The sequence below is a fragment of the Felis catus genome, chromosome C1 (assembly GCF_018350175.1).
Source record: "Felis catus isolate Fca126 chromosome C1, F.catus_Fca126_mat1.0, whole genome shotgun sequence".
NCBI lineage: Eukaryota > Metazoa > Chordata > Mammalia > Carnivora > Felidae > Felis > Felis catus.
The window spans coordinates 97,632,479-97,651,306 of record NC_058375.1 but is presented as its reverse complement, the minus strand read 5'-3'; the positions used below and the strand labels follow the sequence as shown (position 1 = coordinate 97,651,306).

Here is an 18,828-nt window from a genome sequence, read left to right as displayed (position 1 = left end):
AAAAATTTTAAACATGTATTTTAATAAGAAGAATATTACGTCGAAATCCTATGCTTATCACTCAGCTTCACCAGTTACCAAGTTATCATTTTTATTTCTTCTGTACTCCCATACATTTCCCCCTACTCTGAATTATTTTGAAACAAACCTCAGACATCTTATCATTTTACTTGGACTGTTTCAATGTATATCATTTGAAGAATTTAAAAAATTTATAACCACAGAACAATTGTTGCACCTAAGAAAAATTTATTAGCTAATTCTTTAACATCAGTAGAGATCGAGTTACAGATTTCCCAATTTTTCTCATCCCTTTTTAATAAATGGTTTCTTTAAATTGCATTAAAATAAGCTGTATGTACATTGCCATCTGCAGATACGTTGAGGTCAAAATCAGATTGTATGTTGAAGAAACATTGTTTCTCAAAACAGTTTTCCCCACCTTGTCATTTAAATACGCTACTTGCTGTTTTTTCCCCTCTGTATTAATAATTTCCATGAGATTTGATCAGATTTAGGTTTGATTTGGGGGAAGGTTGGGTAGGAAGAATACTTCATTGGTGGTGTCGAGTACTTCCGTCAGGGCACGTAATGTTTGGTTGATTCTGTGACAGCAACCATTAATGATCATTGCCTAGCTTTTATTTTTTTTTTTTTACTGGTTGAAAATAATGATATTTTAATGTGTTCTTTCTTTTTGTTTACTGGTGTAATCTATTTCTGTAAAGGAAATTTTTGTGTCATAATAATGAGTTGGTTCCCAGCACCTTCCAACAGTGACCAATGAGATTTTTTATCATTACCTTTATGAACTCATAAATTTAAACATTTTATATGTTCTAAACTATTATAGATGTTATTTTTATTGGGTTAAATTATTCCCTGTTTGGCTGTTGGCTCCTTAGTCCTTTGGTATAACCTCAGTAGTCTTTGAAAACTTCCTTACTCCTGTTACGAAATGATGTTCCAGGTTTGTCTTATAGATTTCCTGCCTCAGGCCTACTGATCACCATATCTTTAAGAAATCTTGGTTGTGTTAATAAGGAGATAGTGCTTGGAGACAGTCTTCTGGGCATTAGGGGCACTTATTGCTACTTAAATTGTTTCTTATGCCTTTTTGGTGGACAGGTTTAAGAAATGGGGCTGGTGTGTGGAGTGTGTTAACATAAAATAGAATAAATGTTGACTGATTTTTAGTTTGAATAATTTAGTGCAATGTAAGAAAGACTTAAGATACATGAATTACTTTCTTAAATAAAGTTTTTAAGACATTTTTTTATTTTGAGAGAGACAGAGATAGCACAAGTGGGGGAGGGGCAGACAGGGAGGGAGGGCCTCCATGGGGCTCTAACTCAGGAATCTGTGAGATTCCTGAGCCTAAACCAAGAGTTGGCCGCTTAACCAACAGAGCCACCCAGGTACCCCTGAAGGTTTATCTTATTTGGATGTGCGTGTGTGTGTGTGTGCGCGCGCGCGTGCACGCATTCTGAAGACGGGTGCTATTAAAATACTTGCTTGACTTTTTAATTACGCTTTAAATAATCAGTACTTTTAGAGGAAAGTACAGATTGAAAAAGGTGTTCATTCTCAGTAGCAGTACGGTCTTACCAGTTTCTTCTCACTTCTCTTGCCAGTGGTTTCACTTTGTGGTTTAGATAGAACTGATTAGTCATATACCTGTCCTCTTAGCCTATCATTTTGTTGATTCAAAAAAGGGTATTCTGGGTTGTTGACTACTTGTTAAACCCTTCTCCCAATTTCCTGCCCTTAAAAGCTAAAATAGAGTTTCCTTTGAGGAGGCTTTATGAACCACTGTTATTAATGCTGTTTTCTACAGATGTTTGGGGGCAGAGAAGAATTGAAAATGCTTTTATTATTATTTTTTAATGTTTTATTTATTTTTGAGAGAGAGCATGAGCAGGGGAGGGGCAGAGAGAGAGGAGGACGGAGGATCCGAAGTGGGCTCTGCACTGACAGACAGCCTGATATAGGGCTTGAACTTACAAACTGTGACCTGAGCTGAAGTCAGATGCTCAACCGACTCAGCCAACCAGGTGCCCCAAAACTGCTTTTATAAAGAAAAAGCAATCACTGATATTCCATATTAACTAGCCTGGGAAAATTGTTATTTACTAGACTTCTTAAATGATTTAGCATAAGTGTCTCACACCATAAAATACATTTTTAGGGTCTTTTCATAGTTTGATCTATGTTTTTAAAGAATTTGAGGCTAAGCTTGTATCATACTTCTCTTACTTGCATTATGAGTATCCTTATCTTCTAGAAATACATTGTCTATCATTTTCACTTTAATGAGCATTACTTTTCATAGAATTGGTTTCATATACATTATACAATCAAACATAGGTGACATTTTTTGTTTTTTATTAGCTGTGGGTCATCAGGAAGAACTGCAGAGAAGACAAGTCTTAGCTTCAAGTCTGATCAAGTAAAGGTCAAGCAGGAACCTGGGACTGAAGATGAAATATGTAGCTTTTCAGGAGCTGTGAAACAGGAAAAGACAGAGGATGGCAGGAGGAGTGCATGCATGGTAAGCTCCCATTGGGGTCTGTCAGGGATCTAAGGAGGCCACTGCACGGGTTCTTCCGTCTCTGCATTTTAGACCCTGCATGTTGTTTAGTTTTGAATATTTATGCTTGTAACCCAAGTTTTTAATCGCAGTGTCTGCTGTAATGTGTCACAAAAGATTTAATTGTATTAAGGACTCATTTGAAATGATCTTTTAGTATGTAATTGGTTAGTATTTTTGCCATGATTCTAAATCGGGTTCTGTATTGTTCTGACTTTATTAATAATCATCTCAGTAGTCACACTGAGTCTCAGGCCACAAAAGAAGTCACACTGAGTCTTAGGCCACAAAAGATCCTTGACTGTTTTCCTGGATCTGTCAGCTCAGGATTAAGACTGCTGACGTGAAAGAAGTTTAATGATCAAAGAGTTTTGTGATGGGAAGATTGCTTTTGGCTTATGAATTTATTAGCTAGTGTAGAGTTTTTCAGATAGAACATTTTATTAAATGTATAATATAGAATGAAGGAAGGCCACCTCACAAACATACACGCGCCCAAATATTGGTCTTGGCTTTTTCTTCCTGCCCAGGCTTAAGTGTCATTTTCTACACAGTTGGCACATAGAAATTTCAAGTAGGAGGATTAGCATATTTATTTAACACAGTATTTGTATATTTAGAGAGCAAAGGGATTTAAAGTTGGCCTTCATCCAATACCTGGCTGGGAAAATGCCCCCAGAAAACCGGGTGCAAAAGGGTGGTGAAAGATTTCTTTTACAATTATCAGAATCTTCCAACTTTAGTAAAATGATAAGTAGGCAGAGTAACATTTCTTGGAAGATATGCAACAGAGTCTTATGTGAAAATAGGGTATCAAAGTCAGCTCTTTGTAGGAAAAGTATAATCCTATGCTCTCTTTCCAGTTAATGTGCTTAGCAGCTTAATTAATTTTCTTATTATCCACGTGAACCAATATTAGAGAGTATTCTATAAAATCATAAATTAACATGCCTAAATAATTTGGGGTTATTTTCATTCTTTTATGTCATAATGCCATTTCTAAATTCATTTTAAATTATGTCAGTGTATATGTATGTGTATTGCCATGACTTTTAAGTTACATGCACATACTGCATACAATAAGGATTAAATGATTCTTCAAGAGGGGCGCCTGGGTGGCTTATTCAGTTGAGCCTCCGGTCTTGATCTCACGGTCATGAGTTCAAGCCCCATGTTGGACTCCACACTGGACATGAAGCCAAGTTAAAAAAAAAGAAAAAAAGATTCTTCAAGAATTTGTCCTTGTTTTGTTTTAGTTGAGCAGTCCCGAGAGTAGCTTGACACCACCTCTCTCAACCAACCTGCATCTAGAGAGTGAGTTGGATGCATTAGCAAGCCTGGAAAACCATGTGAAAACTGAACCTGCAGATACAAATGAAAGCTGCAAACAGTCAGGGCTCAGCAGCCTTGTTAATGGAAAGTCCCCGATTCGAAGCCTCGTACACAGGTCGGCAAGGATTGGAGGAGATGGCAACAGCAAAGACGATGACCCAAATGAAGACTGGTGTGCTGTCTGCCAAAATGGAGGGGATCTCTTGTGCTGTGAAAAATGTCCAAAGGTCTTTCATCTAACTTGTCATGTTCCAACACTTCTTAGCTTTCCAAGGTACCAGTGAAATACTTGACTTTTTTTTGTTCTTGTTTATATAAGCTGAAAGCTAAAAACCAGAAAGTTCTTCATGCAGATGGGCTTCCTAAGCAATGCACAGTATTTCTGTAAAACAGGGGGCCTGTTACTCCTTTGGTATTACCTTCTAGAGAAACTAACAGCTGAATGGTAAAATGTCCAAGATGTAAATAGTGTGATAAAAAATAGACTGTTTCTTGGCCTTCAGTTTGTACTTGGCATAAGCGAAGTAGATAAAACTCTAAATTATGAGAGGTAGGGGTCTGGGATGTTGGAGAAGTTAGTTGATTTCCTGTTGAAGCTGAATTTTTTTATCTATGGGAATCAGTCTTAACAGGGTCTACAATAATTTCATTTAAGAATACTATTTAGTTAGAGGCAGCTCTATTGGATCTTTACCCAGAACTTCCTTTTCTAATGTTTGAAAGCTCTCAAAAGGCATTTGAAAGAAAAAACAAGTACTTTGTAAAAACATCTTCAACACCTTGAGTTTTTTAGTTCTGTCTTCCTCTTGACCACAGAAGCAGGTAGTTGGTAGTGCCAGCCCAAAGCATTATGTGCAGATTTCTCAGACTTTTCCTTCTGTCATTTAGCTGGAATGTCTTCCAGTCATGAACTTTGGAATGGAGAGTTACTGAATTCCTTATTTAGAAGAGAAGAACTTGGGATGAAGATAAATAAAGATTGGGGGAAATATGAGCATTGTCCTCATACTCTTTGACCCCCTGGCAGCTCTATATCTGGTTTCAAGCATTAAAACATTCATTGGTGAGCATTCAAGGCAGGCTGGTGTTACTAGCTAACACAGTGGGACAAACGTGCTGGGTTGGGTTACAAAATTTGTGGACTGGTCTTAATTCTGTAGTGAACTAATTTAGCTTGCAAGGTTCACAGATTTTCATGGATTAGTTTCATTTCTTAAGTGGTAGAGTGGGGATTCGAAGAGCTCTTTTTCATCCCTTCCAGTTAACAAGTTGTGCTCAAGCCATTTTTTGTCTCCAGCTGATTTCAGAGACCGCATTCTCTCTTCCCAAACCTTTACCCCCAGATTTCCTTTTAAGTGACAATAATGTTCTTGAGAAAGCTCAGCTTTTTTTCTGCCTGTAGATACAACATTCACATTTCCTCTCAGATTCCTTAGAAGCAATGATTTTAGTTGAATAAATACTACCTGTTTTGAAAATTTCAACCTTTGGATTAGAAAAGTGGTGGATATGTATAAACAGTGCCGGAATATTTTTCTGAAGAATCTTAATTCTTACCTAAGTCTTAGGAGGTATAGTCATTTGCCAGAGATGTAATAAGGGCCTTCTTTTACTTTGCTCTTTTATAAAAGGAAAGCATTGGCATTTTGGTGTTATAATTAAGTCATTTTATATTTTTCTTCCCTTTGAGTAGTAACATCTACCAGAATGTTAGAATTTTGCCACTGGATGCTTTCTCTCAAAGGCTGATGCTTTGGAAAGAATTGGAACTGTTGGCACAGACCAGTACAATCTCTAGACTTAAAATTTATTTATGGTGGGGGAGAGAAGGGGAGAATTATTGGGAGTGAATCCTTTTGGAATTTATGGTTTGATGGAAATCCTGATGTAAACAAACTATAGACTGAGCAGGTTTTAAAAGGTAAGGGGTACATATACCTATGTGTGCTTGCACTTAGAGAGTTGTATGTGTATTCGTGGCTTTTGACTGGCCATGAAGAAGAAGAATTTTATTTTTGGCATATTTATTACATGCCAAAACAGTATTGGATACCCCAGGAATTCCGTAAACTGTATTCTTTCCTTATTCATGAGTTGGGGTCGTTGTGAGGCATATGTGTTGACAGTCTTATGCTACAGGTACTGATCATCAGCTTTGTGCTAGGAAGAGGTCCCGTTTGAAATGCAGGGATACCAGTTTTATAAAGCTTTCTAGAAAGTAATTAGTTAAAGAAAGACTGGGGAACGTTTTGGGAAGCTTTTATCATACAACTTCCCTTTATGAGGTCTGATAAGAATAGAGAGCCTCTCTTCCCCTCAAAAACCAGAAAGGAAAGAAAACAAGCTGGAGACTTAACTCTGGAGAGCTGGTTTCTCTCTAGAGTGGGTTTTGTTAAAATTACATGAACTAATTGCCCGTTTCCCTCTTTAGTGGGGACTGGATATGCACATTTTGCAGAGATATTGGGAAACCAGAAGTTGAATATGATTGTGATAATTTGCAACATAGTAAGAAGGGGAAAACTGCACAAGGGTTAAGTCCCGTGGACCAAAGGGTAAGTGTCAAATAAGTTGGATATATTATTAGGGATTCTGTAGTTAATGTGGTTGTGCACCTCCAGATTACCTAGGTAATGTATAAAATTTTGTACAAAATATTGTATGTTGCTTTTATGACTCCTTTGCATTTGTATAGTCAGTAGTAAATAAATTACCTTAGTCTTCATCTAAGAACAAAACCACTGTATCTTCGATAAATTCATTTAAAGTAGAACAGATGAAGACAGTTTCAAAACTAAATTGGAAACAAGACAGTTTGCTTCAGTTATGTGTATTTAGTTAGATAAGTCAATAGGTAGGAGGCATATGTGTTCAGCTTATTGTAATAATACTTTGTAGTGATAAAGTTCTTTTACTCAAGAATATCTATCTTATTAGGGGAAAAACTATTTCATGAGTTTTCCTTTCTTTTTTGGGGCCAGAAATGTGAACGTCTTCTGCTTTACCTCTATTGCCATGAATTAAGTATTGAATTCCAGGAGCCAGTTCCTGCTTCGGTGAGTTGTTTACTTTAGGAAATCCTTGGTGAAGAAGCCCAGTGTAAGACTTAAGAATGAGGGCTCTGGCCCTAAAACTTCTTGTCTCAGGCTTCTTGAATAATTTCCTCAACACTTCCAAGGTTCAAGTTTTCTAATATTATTTCTTACCCCATTTGGATGTTCCAAGAACATATATGATACCTTTATAGAATGATTTTAGCAAGTACCTGATAACGTTGTAAGTACTAACCTGAAATTTTGAGAGAGCGAGAGAGCACAAGTGGGAGAGAGGGGCAGAGGGAGAGAGAGCGAATCTTAAGCAGGCTCCATGCTCAGTGCAGAGCCTGACATGGAGTTCAGTCCCACGACCCTGCAATCACAGACCAAGCTAAAATCTAGAATCGTTTGCTCAACTGACCGAGCCACCCAGGCACCCCCCAGTATGAAAATTTATTAGCACTAAATGGATATGAGACTTGTTAAAATTGCACTTTATTTATTAAAATTTTTGTGTGCTGTCGTGAAAACTTGATGAATTTAATTTCTGTGTCCTCTTTTACTTTTAAGATGGACATAAAGGGATATAGGTATGATGGAAAGAATCTTAGATCAAGCGTCAGAAGACTTCTCCCAGTTCTGTCATCAAACTTGGGGGGAAATTACATAATTTTCTGCCTCAACCTTTTTTTTTTTTTTTTTTTTTTTTTAAATTTTTTAGAGAGCGAGCACAAGCAGGGGGAAGGACAGAGAGAGAGAGAGGGAGAGGGAGACCCAGAATCTGAAGCAGGCTCCAGGCTCTGAGCGGTCAGTGCAGAGCCTGATGTGGGACTTGAACCCAAGAACCGTGAGATCATGACCTCAGCCAGAGTCAGATGCTTAACTGACTGAACCGCCCTTGCCTCTACTTTTTTAAACATACAGTGGGAATATTGGACTAAATTTCTAAAACTCCAGTTCTGTGATTCTAGGCTCTGTACCTTGGGGAGAAAATAACCTCTGTATATTAGTTTGAATAAAACTATAAAATGGAATCTTTCACAGTGGCTCTTATCTTTTGAAGATAAGCCCTCTTTTATGAACAGTCAAGATTAGGAAGACTGGAAATTTTGCAAGTCAGTGCTCTTTATCTTAAAGGAGACTGTAAGGAATAAAAGCTCTAAAGGAATATCTGGGGTGGTCAGTGCTTCACAAATGGAATGAGAATATGCTACACACACTTTATTTGCTTACCATCTGTTGAATTAAGATACTATTGAATACCAGGTCTGTTATAGAATATTAAATACTAGACTTGTTAACTGGGTAGGCTCAGAAATGAATTTATTATTTAAAAACAATTTTTTTAGGGTTTTTAAATTTATTTTTGAGAGAGGGAGAGACAGGGAGGGGCAGAGGGAGACACAGAATCCAAAGCAGGCTCCAGGCTCTGAGCTGTCAGCACAGAGCCGCACACGGGGCTCCAATTCAGGAACTGTGAGATCATGACCTGAGCCAAAGTGGGACACGTAACCAACTGAGCCAGTCAGGTGCCCCTCAGAAATGAATTTTAAAGCACCAAAGACCTAGACACAAGGAAGATATTTTGTGCAAATTGTATTCATCTGATACTAGGACGTTTGTCTTCAAGTTCAGGAACGTTACTGTAGAAAATAACTTTCAAACACTTCTTTTCATGAACTGTTGAAATAGCTTCTCCAAATTCACTTGTTTCCCAAGGATACAAAGTTTTGGCCAAAAGTTGGGGCCAGAACTCTCCCTGGCATGATCACTAAAGGGTTAATAAAATTTTTATTGTGTTATTTACAGTTTTTCTCCTTCTCTTGTTTTATGTTCAGAGTTCTTTGTGATAAAGTTATAGCCTCTCAAAGATGTTTAATAATAATAATAATAATAATAATAATAATAATATATTTTGTAATCTTTTTAATTTTCTTTCCTATTTAAAAAAAAAAACAAAAAAAAACAAAACAAAAAAAACCTCTTCAGGTGTCCTAAAATTCTCATGAGCCAGATGTGTCCTTAATAGGAGTTGTTGGCTACCCTTACTGATTGCTTTCTTTCCAAATCTCCTTACTAAAGATAGAGCTTTGGGGCCTTCACTAACCATTAAGACTGCCACATATTCTGAATATGATTTGATTTTTATGACATATGATTGGGGCAAAAGATGTAAAAATACATTCACTGTACCCAAAATTTGCAAGCAGCTGGCTCAATAATTAACATATTTTTCCCCTAAAATCAATAGGCTATGCATTTTTAAATAAAACTGTTTGGCATTTTTGGAGAATCCTCATCTATCCTTATTTATTTGTTTGTTTAGATACCAAACTACTATAAAATTATAAAGAAACCAATGGATTTATCCACCGTGAAAAAGAAGCTTCAGAAAAAACATTCCCAACACTACCAAAACCCAGATGACTTTGTGGCTGATGTCCGTTTGATCTTCAAGAACTGTGAAAGGTTTAATGAAGTATGTTAGCTTCCAAACTATAAAGTCTTGGATTATTAGGTTTTTTTTGGGGGGGGGGGGGCAGGGGGTTGTTTTATTTTATTTTTCCTGGGAAGAGATTTTTCTAATTTGATTCAAAAAATTTTTTTCTGCTGCAATCAGAAGTAAAATTTGGTTGCATCCACAGCTCCAAAGAAGAAAGTTTACTGTGTATAATTAGATAAGTTAAGAATAATAGTGGATATTCCTTTTTGAACAAGTTGAGAATTGAGATATACAAGTACAGAAAGGAATATATACTTATAGTTAAGTGTATTTTATGGGAAATGATTATAAACAGCCTATATTTGGGGTACATTTAGGATGGGCATTTGTACTGGTTCCTCTGATTTTATTATTAATGTAGGTTAATAATGTTAATCTATTAGATGTAGAACCCTAAAATCATAAACTCATCTCTGGTGGCTCATCTTGAATAGTAGCCCAGAGTATATAATGTTGAGTTTTCTGATCTCAGCAATATGACTTTCATTAACTTTGGTCATACATTTTTTTTTAAGAAACAGATGAACTGTCCTTGAGAAAAACTGTGATATGTGACTCTTTCAAAGAAACTGTTTTGTTTTCTTTGGGAAAAATCAGGTCTCTTATTAAGGAAGATTTTCATTATTCTAGGAGAAAAAAACTGAATTGGATAAGAATCTACAAAATCTTTCAAAAGATTATAGAGTATCTTCTTTATTGCTGATGAAATTTGGGTGCCATATGACTATTACTAAAAGTACTTGAATCATTTAAAGTATACTCATAGCTGCCTCTGGAAATATCTAGGTGACCTTTTTAAAATTTGTAAAAAAAAAAAAAAAAAAATCCCTATAGGTCAAAAGTATAGTATAGCAATATACCACAGAGAGTATAGTAACACCTTACTCGAAGTTTAATTAATACAGTCCTAAGTTTTGTGTCTTACTTTCTAATCAGCTAGATTATTTTCAAGTAAATTGCTTTCGGGAATTGTAGGCAACCCTTTTGAGGAAGAAGATACATTTTATCTGCTTTAGTAATAGTTAAATAATTTATGATTAACAAATTGCCATACAGATAGAATTCTGATAGGTGGTTTGTTGATGGTTTGACAGTTTTTAAAAAGCAACATTTCTTATGTTACTTGTTTTTTGATTTTAATTACATTGATGTATTTGGTCCAGGTCCATTTCAGATTGACTTTATTAATTCTGAATTTGAGACAGTTTGTACAGTTTCACAGTAGCTTTAGCACCAGAACGTTGTAAAGAAAGCGGTTCCATGTTCTGTAGTATTTTAGAAAGCACTTAATCTGGTTATAGCAATTTGTTCCCCCTAGTATGGCTGACTTTCGTCGCCAATCCTATGCAGTTTTATAACTTTAGAAAGGATTATAATTTCCCTTTTTTTTTTTTGACTCTGGTATCCTTTTTAGATGATGAAAGTTGTTCAAGTTTATGCAGAAACACAAGAGATTAATTTGAAGGTAAGCTTTTCAGACCATGCAAACTTGGTGAAGGAATATGCATTACCAATAGGTGAATATTCCTATCTTTTGCTTGCAGGCTGATTCAGAAGTAGCTCAGGCAGGGAAAGCAGTTGCATTGTACTTTGAAGATAAACTCACAGAGATCTACTCAGACAGGACCTTCGCACCTTTGCCAGAGTTTGAGCAGGAAGAGGATGATGGTGAGGTAACTGAGGACTCTGATGAAGACTTTATACAGCCCCGCAGAAAACGCCTAAAGTCAGATGAGAGACCAGTACATATAAAGTAAAATGACATGAACTTAACTAATTGTTTTAAGGAAAAAAAAAAAGAAAAAACCCTTTTATTTAAGTGTTGCTGGAATATCCTGCCTACAGTGGGCACCTCCTTGAAGAAGCTGATAGCTCTTACACAGTATTAGATTGAAGTAATGGACAGAAATCACTTCTTGTCAAGAAAGGGGGGAGACAACTCTATTTGCAATTTCAAAAGAAAAACAAAAAGGAAAAGCAAAATGATTTGAAGATTTCTGTTACTAAAGAGGGTGGTTCTTTAGAATGGTAGATACTGGTCATCATGTGCTATTGATTGGTGCAGGATACTGGGTGTACAAGTAAATACTTGATGGTCCTGTTGCTCGTGTCTGTTTGGACAAGAGCATACAGTTATTAAAAACAACTTTCATGCTCCCCTTCCACACACGTACATACTGGTTTGTTTTCTAATTAAAATCAAAGTTACTCAGATTCCACTTTGATGTCAGTGCAGATGTGCATTGAATCATGCCATTATATTTGTTCTCACTTTGATGTTGTTGGGCCTTAGTTTTTATATTGGTTTAAAGAACTCAACAGCAGTTTTATTTTCTATTTATACTTAGAGTCTAGGAAACATCATCGATCATCATTTAATCAGTTTTAATGGTCTGCTGAAATAAATATGGTAACTTTTCAGTGGCTGATCACGTGGTAGTCATTTCCAGAAAAACCCTTCCACAGAATTGCACTTCCCAGTCGGATCATCCGATCGTACAGTTACTCCCATCAAAGGTGGAATGTTTGTTTCAAAATTAATGTAGTTTTCATTTAAATTTGCTTGAGAAGGTGACAACTGGCTCTTACCCAGTCTTCCTTCGTATCAGTTTTCTGATAGACCACTATTGGCAAACAGTAATCTGTCAACTACCAAATGTGTAAAATTTTCTGTATTTCACTTTGTCTTATTTGTAAATAGTGAACTAAAACTTCTGGCAGATCAGCAACATTTGCTGAGCCTGTTTTTTAAGCTAATGTGTATTCTTACTAATGTTCCTATCAAGAATGGATTTGTAATATATGCCGTCTATTTCTAATGTTCACATTCATATTTTGAGGTTCTATCTTATTTTAATAGAGAACAGACTTCTCAGAAAATCTTCAGAAGCAGCTTATTATTAAATATCAAACTATTGAAATAAACCCGGTGGGGTTAGATTACTCATCTGTCCACCAAGTGGGACATTTGCATGGACTGGGGGCTTAACGGACTTAGAAGAGGCCTGTAAGTAAATCCTGAAAATGAGCCAATCCCCACTTGAATGGTTACTGGAGTAAACCCACCTTTACTACCCTGCGTTCAGCACCCGAGGCAGATAAACCACCTTGGCTCGGTTTTGTTTTTCTTCTCTTCATTTGTGATGCTCAGATCCAAGATGTGTGTTCTAGACTGTGTATGGGCTTCTCTTTTGTTGGATTAAAAAAGTTAGTCCTACTTTTGTATGGACACCTTAGAATATAAAGTGACCAAAATAGAAGACTTGCCATTAGATATTTTTCAGACGTCAGCAGATTTGTGGCAAATCATTTGCCTTTTTAAAAATTCAGCTTATGCAGTTCAGACAGTAGACTACTCAGTAAAAATTATTTGACATAACTGTCTAAGAGGTAAATATTTTTTAGTGCATATTGAATCAAATAAAGTGCTCTAAAGAAATTATTATACAAATTCCTTTGGGTTGTTTTTCTTTTCTTAACAAATGTTGGGGGTAAACATGGATATTATTCAGGCCTTCTGATGGTGTATTTAAGCAGTATTGATTTAATACTGCTGTTGATTTACTTCATTCTGTGGCTTCCTTTTAGCTTCTCTTTCAGTTTTGTTAGAAGTTAGGCTTTAGAACCTACACCGAACTGTTTTATCATTTTACTCAAATTTCAGGTTCTTAAGAAGAATTGTCTTATAAGGGAGAATTGTTTAAAAATGCTTTATTTATGTGCATTTCCCTCTTTCCCACAGCATTTATGATTTCAGTTTATCAGGAGACGTATCTAAGGGCACAGTTTTGGAAAGTGATGAGTAGCAGTATAACTTCCTTTTGTCCATCCATTGATTTCTAGTATTTTATACTTGCTCTTCAGATGAATCCTTTTCATGATTCTTAGATAAGTCTGTTATATAGGTTCTACCAATGGAGGAGAAACTAAAGTTTAAATATTTATTTCTTGATATTTGGGGCCTTAAAAGATAACGTGTTCCCTTTGAAGTTTTTTCATGTTACGTGGAATTTTTGTTTTTTGTGTTTTTTTAAGATTGGTTTTTAAAAAGCCACTTTATTGTCAGCATTTAATAGGCTCCATTTCTGTTAATGGAAGGCAATTCGTACTACTGAGGATTTACTATTAAGTAAATAACTATCAGCAAACCACCGTTTAAATGAAGATGTTCAGTTTAGATTTCACTGAAATTTTTTTCTTGTACGTTGATCTCTGTGTTCTTAACTGATTTGTTCAGCCACTAATATAACTGTTAAAAAGTATAAAAACTTAACATTGACATTCAGATATCTTACGTTTTTCTATTAATTCATGTGTCAAAAAAGTAAACATTGAATATCAGTTCCTGAAGGCAGTTTGTTTTGATACTCTTTGCATTTGTTATCCTTTGTTAAAAAACAGTACTTTAGATTTGGAGATGTTAAATGTTTCCTTAAAAAAGATTGCAAAGTTTTGCAATACCTGAGTTCCCGTCTCCCATCAGAACACTAAGAATAAAGTGTTCTTCAGTCTGTTCTGCTGGCCTAAATTTGCATTATTTTTTATTTATTTTATTTTATTTTATTTTATTTTATTTAGCATTTGGCTCAGCTGATTCACTGAGTAAAGGAATTGTTTTGCAAGGTGAAACATGTACGTGTTCCAAAGTATGGTTAAGTTGTAGGTCATGCTCTATATTACCACAGATCATTACCACAGAGATGATAAGGTATTGGATCCCCTGTTGAAATTATTCTTTTTGGAATCAACAAGGTACTTTCTGATTTCTGTGTCTTATATAAGAGAATTTTAAATAATATTAAAGTCAGTTAATTCTTTTTGTTGTAACAGTTTTTGAGGTTTTTAGTTAATCCAAAGAAATAATGCTTTTAAATAGAAGCAAAAGGTTTATAGTGTGCAAATTGTAGATTTATCAATTACCTCAGCAGGTATCCTGCCATGTAATTATTAGTGATTAGTGTTAATAAGCCAGTAGATTTAGGTCTTCTGACTGTGCCCTTGGATTTTGGCCTACTATCTTTATTCAATAATCTCTTAGTATCCACAATGGGAGTAGATGCTGTGGCCCTCTCTCCCTTGGCCTTTTAAGTCCCTTACCCATTCCCCCTCATATAAAACACAGGAAGTATAAAAATCTCATTTCTTGTTGAAGTCAGCACTGCTTATTTGCATACTCCGCATTGGATCGGTGAGTAGTTTTATAAAATCCACCCACCCCAACTCTCCTAATCAAAACAATCAAATTCTTAATTCATACCGTCTGTATTAATAATCTGCTGAAGGTGATCCAAGGTTTTCAAAGTGTATCAGTTTAATCTTGAACTGAACCTTGATGCTTTCTTTTTCTTTTTCTCTCAGTTCTCTCCTCCTCGATAAAGCAATAACACTGCTTTAAGTCTGTTGCCTGATAGGCATGTCATAGTCCTCTCCCGGATGGTGATTTTATAGGAAAGTTTGTATGCATATCACCCAGTCTATCTTTTAAAAAGTAAGAAATTTAAATGTATGCTGGAGCTTACGACAATATATTGTGGCATTTTATTTTAAAAATTGGGGAAAGTTGCATATTTTTTTAAAAGTAGGTATTTGAGTAAAAAAAAAATTGAAGGTACTTTTTTAAGAAAAAAAAAATTTATATGCCACAGTTTACATAGACATTTCAGATTTCAACATGTACTCTTGGATATAATGGTTTCTTTTACTTGGGCCAAAATGCATGTAAAGCATATCTTTCATCTTAGTTCCTTGTGTTTGCCTCCGTGGTCTTTTATATATTTTTTATTGTAGCTGAGAAAGTTATCTTCAAAAACAGTCAATTTGGATATATTTGTCACGATCATACTACAAAATGTACAAAATTAAGTTTGGCCCTTTTCTAGCAAGTAATCTTTAAAGTTAAAAATGCTGTTCTTTTAAGTTCACCAAATTCGTATGTGGGAAGGCACTGAGATGATTTTGTAAGTGCCACTGCAATATGCCCTTTCAGGTGTGGCCTAATTTCCAGTCTTAAGAAGGAAGTGCTTGTCTGCTCCTGGTCTGAAAAATGTAGGCATTTACTATGTTTTAAATCACAGTGAAACATGTATATAAGCCTATAAAAACGGTATGTGCAATCTGAAAGCCTGTTAATTTTCTATGTAGACATACACACGAAAGGGTTAAAATCACAGCCTTACTAGTTCCTTGCTTCCAGTATTTCAACTGGTCTCCTCCCCTCATTATTATTATTATTACTACTATAACTACTATTATTTTTGCACATAACTAACTACCCTTCAATATGATTCTTAAAGAAAAAGTGCTGTTTCTGTGGTATTGTATTCTCTAAATAATCATATTTAATTTTTTAAAACAAGGTTGCAGTTTCTAATTGTTCCGTTCCTGTGTTTTTTGCTGGTGTGTATTAAAAGCAAGATTTTCTTTTTCATGGTTATTTAATACATTAGCTGCCTGTAAATATTTCTTGTTATAATGCTCTGGAATGTGTTGTAGAAGTTGTATTAGATTAGTTTAAAGCCTTGTTTGAAAGCCACATTGTTTTGGTTATTTCTATTAAATTAGAAAATTGAAAAAGTTTGCAAATGAATTCCTTTTTTTCTTCCTCTTTGAGATTTAGTCATTTAAATGTATTTGAAAAATGTATACTGTGTGCCAGGCACTGGAGTTATAAAAGTGAAAAAATCAAACACAGTCCCTGCCTTCACAAGCGCTTAGACTCTATATGAGACTGATGAGTGCTCTGATTGGGATCAACACAGAAAAGAGTAGGAACACATGGGACAGGATCTAACACCTAAGTTCATTGGTTGGTGAAGCGATCTCTTTCACTCATAAAAATGTGATGACGGTGGACCAGGCAAAGAGAGAGTGAAAAGAGAATAAAATATAGAGAAGTCTGAAAATGAAAGAGAATATGTATAGAAGTTCATTTGGAGCAGAGCATAGGTTGGAGTAGTAAAATACTAAGCTGGAGAAATGAGCCAGAGTCTTTTTTCTTTTTTTGATGTTTGTTTATTTATTTCGAGAGAGGGCGTGTTTGCATGTGCAAGCAGGGGAGGGGTAGAGAGAATGGGAGAGAGAGGGAATCCCAACAGGTTCCATGTTGTCAGCACAGAGCCCAACATGGGGCTTACACTCACGAACCATGAGATCATGACCTGAGCCGAGATCAAGAGTCGGACACATAGCAGACTGAGCCACCCAGGTGCCCTGAGCCAGGGTCCTATTTAAGCAGTGCCTGGGAAGTCTTGTTAAAGGGTTTAAGTGCTTTCACTGAGGGCAACTAGGAGCCCCTGAAGAATTTTAAGCAGGATAGGGCTTGTGGAGTTGATATAATCAGACTTGCCTTCTTGAAAGTAAGTTTGTTTTCAACTATAAAGAATGGATTATGGAGAATGTTGGAAGTGGAGAGTGGTAGGCTGTGAATAATCCAGGTGAGCCCTAAACCAGCTATTAAACCAGCTATTTGGCAGTGGTGATGGAAAATCGTCAAATTTTAGATTTAGAAAATAAAACAGACCAATAATGGAGGCCAGGTGGTTACCTTAGGCATATTTTATATAACACCTATTAAGGAATGGAAGAAAGGATATGGGGATATGTTGAGTTTAAGGTACCTATGGAACATTAAGGTGCAGATGTCCATTGTTCTGGTGTTCATGAGAAATAACTAGGCTGCAGACCAAGCCTGTAAGATCATCCATCAGGAATCCTGTTTTATTTATCACTGAGTATGGCTAGCACATGATAGGCATTCAGCAAACAACTGTCAAAAGTTGAGCCATTAGCATAATAATTGTTATATAAATGTAAGAATAAATAAATGTAAATATGTAAGAATAAATAAATGTAAGAATGTGATATTGCCTAGGAAATTTATAGAATGAAAAGAGTAGAATACTTATGATAGCAGAGGAAACATTGAAGGGGAGCTATATAAAAAAAGATTTCACAAGAAAACTGGAATAGTCATGGAAGAAAGGCAGAGGAGCCATGATGGAAAATGAGAGAGAGGTTTCATAAGGGAATTCAAAAGGAGCATCGTTGATACCAAGTTTTAGAGCAAGAGATGAGGTAAAGGTAAGGTGGCCACTGAATTGAGCAATATAGAAGCCATTGATGACCTTGAGCTATTGCAGTTTGAGCAGCAGTAAGAATATAGTGGGTTAGATGAATGATTGAGTGTAGATTGTTTTTCAAGAAATTTGACTTTGGCTTTTCTTTAGGTTATGCAGAACTACGGCCATGAATAACCAAGTGGAATATCAGAGTTGAACTTCTAAATTGTTACCTTTCTGAATGCAATTTGTGTAGTGGAAAAATGATGAGTTTTGGCCAATGGGTCACTTGAACCCTTTGGTTTGAACTGGCAAACTAAAGCTTACCTGTATGAACTCTGAGTTTCACTTTATTTGTGAAATGAGGATAGTTATATGTAGCTCATAGAATTAATACAGACAAGAGGTCATTTATAGCACAAGGTTGGCACTGGTAAGTTATCAACCCTTAGTTCCTTTTTCCTATTTCTTCTTCCTGCTTTTGCCATGAAAAAGGGGCAGGTTAGAAATACAATTTCTCCTTTTTTACTAATGGGATGAGAAAAAAATGTAGATGCAGGACCCCAAAATTTTTAGATCTGTCCTCAACTCTTAAATATTTAGGTTGTCTTTCACTAATTTAAATGAGGCTTAGACTTGTAGACTTCAACAGACACTCAAGTTGGGCTCTAGATTTCTAATAAATGCAAAAATGAATTGGTAGGATACACATCTAATCCAAGGCTTTGTCTCAGGTTTCCCCCTTTTGTGGCCTCAGGTGGTGGTAAATATGTCACTATTCTTTCATTTATAAAACTGTTACTGGTGATGATCTATAAAGGCAGTATATAGGGACATCTGTTTCTGACAATATGGCAGACTACATCCCCTGAGGAACCCTTCTAATGGTATAAAACATCTGAAATGTTGGATAAGATTCATTCAAAACAAAACAAAAACTTTAAATGTATTGCTGAGCTAGCAAAGAAGGAAGATACTCAAAGCTGTAGCTTAAGCCCAATTTTTCCCTTCCCTTCCCTCCCCTCCCCTCCCCTCCCCTCCCCTCCCCTCCCCTCCCCTCCCCTCCCCTCCCCTCCCCTCCCCTCCCCTCCCCTTCCCTCTTTTCTTTTTTCTTTTCTTTTCTTTTCTTTTCTTTTCTTTTCTTTTCTTTTCTTTTCTTTTCTTTTTCTTTTTCTTTTTCTTTTTCTTTTTCTTTTTCTTTTTCTTTTTCTTCCAAAAAGCAAGTGCCAGTCTTAAGCTTTGATTGCCAAGGCATCCACTTCAAAGACAACTCTGACTAAACACATTGCCAACCACACAACTAGATAAAGA

General features: G+C 35.9%; 1 protein-coding gene across 4 annotated transcripts in view; it reads left to right on the top strand.

Annotated features, from left to right (window-relative positions):
- TRIM33 (tripartite motif containing 33) overlaps positions 1-16,036 on the top strand; it is a 131,374-nt gene extending 115,338 nt beyond the window's left edge. Inside the window, exons 14-20 of one of the 4 annotated variants that reach the window (XM_006944178.5) lie at positions 2,392-2,551; positions 3,847-4,196; positions 6,354-6,477; positions 6,904-6,978; positions 9,284-9,436; positions 10,875-10,925; positions 11,005-16,036. In XM_006944178.5, coding sequence (XP_006944240.3) covers positions 2,392-2,551; positions 3,847-4,196; positions 6,354-6,477; positions 6,904-6,978; positions 9,284-9,436; positions 10,875-10,925; positions 11,005-11,217 — 1,126 coding nt within the window. In that variant the 3' untranslated portion in view covers positions 11,218-16,036. Of the gene's footprint in view, positions 1-2,391; positions 2,552-3,846; positions 4,197-4,810; positions 4,986-6,353; positions 6,478-6,903; positions 6,979-9,283; positions 9,437-10,874; positions 10,926-11,004 lie in introns of those variants that run through there. The other 3 variants (XM_023259015.2, XM_023259014.2, XR_002744673.2) reach the window with 3 other exon arrangements.
- The last annotated feature ends 2,792 nt before the right edge of the window (positions 16,037-18,828 follow it).